Source organism: Sturnus vulgaris, unplaced genomic scaffold (assembly GCF_052056855.1).
Source record: "Sturnus vulgaris isolate bStuVul1 unplaced genomic scaffold, bStuVul1.hap1 Scaffold_87, whole genome shotgun sequence".
NCBI lineage: Eukaryota > Metazoa > Chordata > Aves > Passeriformes > Sturnidae > Sturnus > Sturnus vulgaris.
In genome coordinates this window covers 2057789-2060973 of record NW_028276756.1, presented here as the reverse complement: position 1 = coordinate 2060973, position 3185 = coordinate 2057789, and the positions used below count along the sequence as shown (strand labels likewise).

Sequence of the window (3185 nt, the reverse complement as noted above, 5' to 3'; positions counted from 1 at the left end):
GACCCTGCTGTGCCCCAGGGCACCAAGACTTGGCTTCTCTTTGTCCCCACCTGTCATCTCTGCCTCCAATTTCCTGCTCTAACTGGAAATAGGGAACACTTTCTCAGTCATGTCCCACAGTGGGACCCATTAAAACTTCAAGAAACTTCAGAATTTTAATTTACATTTTAGTTCTTGAAAAGTTTTTTGAACACTCTCTCAGGGGATGATTATGATGTAAAACAAGCTAAAGCCTCAAGAGATTCATTAAAATTCTTGTGCTGTGCCTGTGCTGCTGAGCTTCTGGCACAGAGGCAGCTCCCAATGCAAACCAAGAGAAGCTTCAAAAAGACATTTCTGCTGAGGAGCAGCTCCTCTGCCAGCCCAGCAGGGCTGAGGGCACTGCCTGCAGGCACTGAGGGCACAGGAGCCAGGCACAGACAGGCTCAAGGCAATCAGGACTGGGAAGACATTGAGCTGAGACTGCACTTGGGGAAACATCTTCACAGCCCTGGACACGGTGAGTGAGGATGAGGATGTTCTGCAGAGCAGGGCTGCCCTGGGCACCGTCAGAGGGACAGGGCAGGACGGCTCCTGCTGCCAGGGACGGCTGCAGGGGCTGAAGCTGGGGCTGCAGCCAGGGCTGCCCAGGGCTGTCCTGCAGACCAGCTCCTGCAGCCCTCAGGGCTCTTGGCCAGCCCAGCCCATGTGCCACCTGCCATGGACAGCTCTCAGCCTGCCTGGCAGCTCCCCATGCACTGTGGGGAGAAGTTGGAGGTGCAAGGAGCCACCCCCATCAGGGCAGATTCCTCCTGCTGTGGAAATGGTGCTGCATGGCCAGGGCTGCTCTCAGCTTTCTCCTCAAGGCAAGGCAAAGGGGCTGTCAGGTGTGTCTGTGTCACTGACACTCCTGCACTGTCCCCCTGGGCATCAGCAGATGTGCCTCCCATCTCCCTCACAAAGTGCCTCCTCACCCTCCTGTGCCTACAGACAGCAGCAGCAGCACCTTGGCTTGCAGCATCTCAGTTTGTGTGAGCTGCCCTTAAGGCCCTGCTGGCAGGGAGATGGCCCTGGGCAGTGCCCTGTGCTGGGAGGGGTGTGCAGGGCAGAGCTGATCCCCCAGAGCTGGGCTGGGCTCTGGCAGCACTGGCACGGACAAGGCTTGGATAGAGAGAAACAGCTCCCAGTAGGCACAACTGCAGGCAGCAGAGAGCCACAGGAACCCTGGATATGCTCCCTGTCCAGCTGCCCAGGGTAAGAGTGGGTTTACAGAAACTGACTTAAAACCAGGACCATTCAAACAGTCAACTTTATCTTTCCAGACAGTTTTAAGGGTAACCCTGAAATAGAGGGTTAAATGAGGGTGAAATGAGCAAGAGGCACCTATATGGGACCAGGATGTCTGACTGTACTGGGGCTCAAAGAGCCGTGTTTTCCCTTTGTGCTCTCCAGTGCTCAGGCTGAGAGTAATGTTGAAGACGAGGCAGTAACTCAGCAGCTTAAAACTAAACTGAAAAATATTTAGTGAAGTTCCACCACAGGAAGAGAAGCAGTTTTGAGAGGATTCCTAACATAATTGCACAGAATTGACCCAAGGAAATCTGTCCCAGTTTTTCAATGTTGTTCTTTCAACAGTCCACGATGCCTAGAATGATGAAATGTCCAACAGCAGCTCCATCAGCCACTTCCTCCTGCTGCCATTGGCAGACACGCGGCAGCTGCAGCTCCTGCACTTCTGCCTCTTCCTGGCCATCTCCCTGGCTGCCCTCCTGGCCAATGGCCTCATCATCAGCGCCGTAGCCTGCAGCCACCACCTGCACACCCCCATGTTCTTCTTCCTGCTCAACCTGGCCCTCAGCGACCTGGGCTCCATCTGCACCACTGTCCCCAAAGCCATGCACAATTCCCTCTGGGACACCAGGACCATCTCCTATGCTGGATGTGCTGCTCAGGTGTTTTTCTTTATCTTCTTCATTGGAACAGAGTTTTCCCTCCTGACCATCATGTGCTATGACCGCTACGTGTCCATCTGCAAACCCCTGCACTACGGGACCCTCCTGGGCAGCAGAGCTTGTGCCCACATGGCAGCAGCTGCCTGGGCCAGTGGCTTTCTCTATTCATTCCTGCACACAGCCAATACATTTTCCCTGCCCCTGTGCCAAGGCAATGTCCTAGACCAGTTCTTCTGTGAAATCCCACAGGTCCTCAAGCTCTCCTGCTTACACTCCAACCTCAGGGAACTTGGGCTCATTGTGATAAGTGCTGTTCTATATTTTGGTTGTTTTGTGTTCATGGTTTTCTCCTATGTGCAGATTTTCAGGGCTGTGCTGAGGATCCCCTCTGAGCAGGGATGGCACAAAGCCTTTTCCACCTGCCTCCCTCACCTGGCTGTGGTCTCCCTGTTTCTCAGCACTGCAGCGTTTGCCTACCTGAAGCCCCCCTCCATCTCCTCCCCATCACTGGATCTCCCCTTGTCAGTTCTATACTCAGTGGTGCCTCCAGCCCTGAATCCCCTCATCTACAGCCTGAGGAACCAGGAGCTCAAGGGTGCAATGTGGAGACTGATGAGTGGAGGGTTTTAGGAACATTAAACTTCCAGAAAAATAATGAAAATCACATAAATAAACGCCATTTTTGATAGTTCTTGTTTGGTGAGTTGTGGGATCCTTTTTCCTTTCTTTTAGTTTTTCGATATTGTCCACAAATAGACGCCTTTGCTCGTGTCATTTCTCATTTTGTTTCTCTCCACATTCCCTGTGGCCACAGACTCTGTCAATGAGGAGCTGCACTCTTGGTGGCTATATATGAAAGGATCTTCCAGCAAAGTTTTCTCCAGAGATGCCCCTTTTGTTCCCTTCTCTGGAGCTGCAGTAGCAATGTCTATGTGCAGAGCTGGGGCAGATCAGTGCTGGCACAGCAGCTGTGCCCAGCAGCAGCAGCACTTGGTGTTGCCAGTGCTGCTCCTGTGCCACTGCTGGCCCTCCTGGCCCTCGTGTTGCTGCAGGGCCTGAGTGCTCTCGGGCCAGGCACAGCCCTGGGGGTGGCAGTGCCGGGGCTGCAGCAGGCACAGGCCATGGGCACTGCTGGGGCAGCGCTGACGCCTCTGGCCAGGGCCTGGGGGCTCCAGGCTCCTTGGCCAGGCTCTCTCCACAACACTTGGCCAGCCCAATGCTGAGCACAGAAAAGCCCCGGGAGCAGCCCCAGGC

At 54.3% G+C, this 3185-nt stretch overlaps 1 protein-coding gene across 2 annotated transcripts; it reads left to right on the top strand.

Moving 5' to 3' along the window:
• Positions 1 to 311: 311 nt before the first annotated feature.
• Positions 312 to 2622, top strand: LOC148217298 (olfactory receptor 14J1-like). 2 transcript variants are annotated; one of them, XM_088158774.1, is made up of 3 exons: positions 312 to 499; positions 1615 to 1931; positions 2292 to 2622. In XM_088158774.1, the coding sequence occupies exons 2-3, from the start codon at positions 1638 to 1640 to the stop codon at positions 2559 to 2561; spliced, it is 564 nt and encodes a 187-aa protein (XP_088014900.1). In that variant the 5' UTR covers positions 312 to 499; positions 1615 to 1637; the 3' UTR covers positions 2562 to 2622. The 2 variants fall into 2 exon arrangements, with proteins under 2 accessions (XP_088014900.1, XP_088014899.1); XM_088158773.1 differs by having other exon boundaries at positions 322 to 499; positions 1615 to 2622.
• The last annotated feature ends 563 nt before the right edge of the window (positions 2623 to 3185 follow it).

What these genes read in the sequence shown, in the direction of transcription:
- LOC148217298 (XM_088158773.1), top strand. Translation starts at nt 1,638, where the DNA reads ATGTCCAACAGCAGCTCCATCAGCCACTTCCTCCTGCTGCCATTGGCA.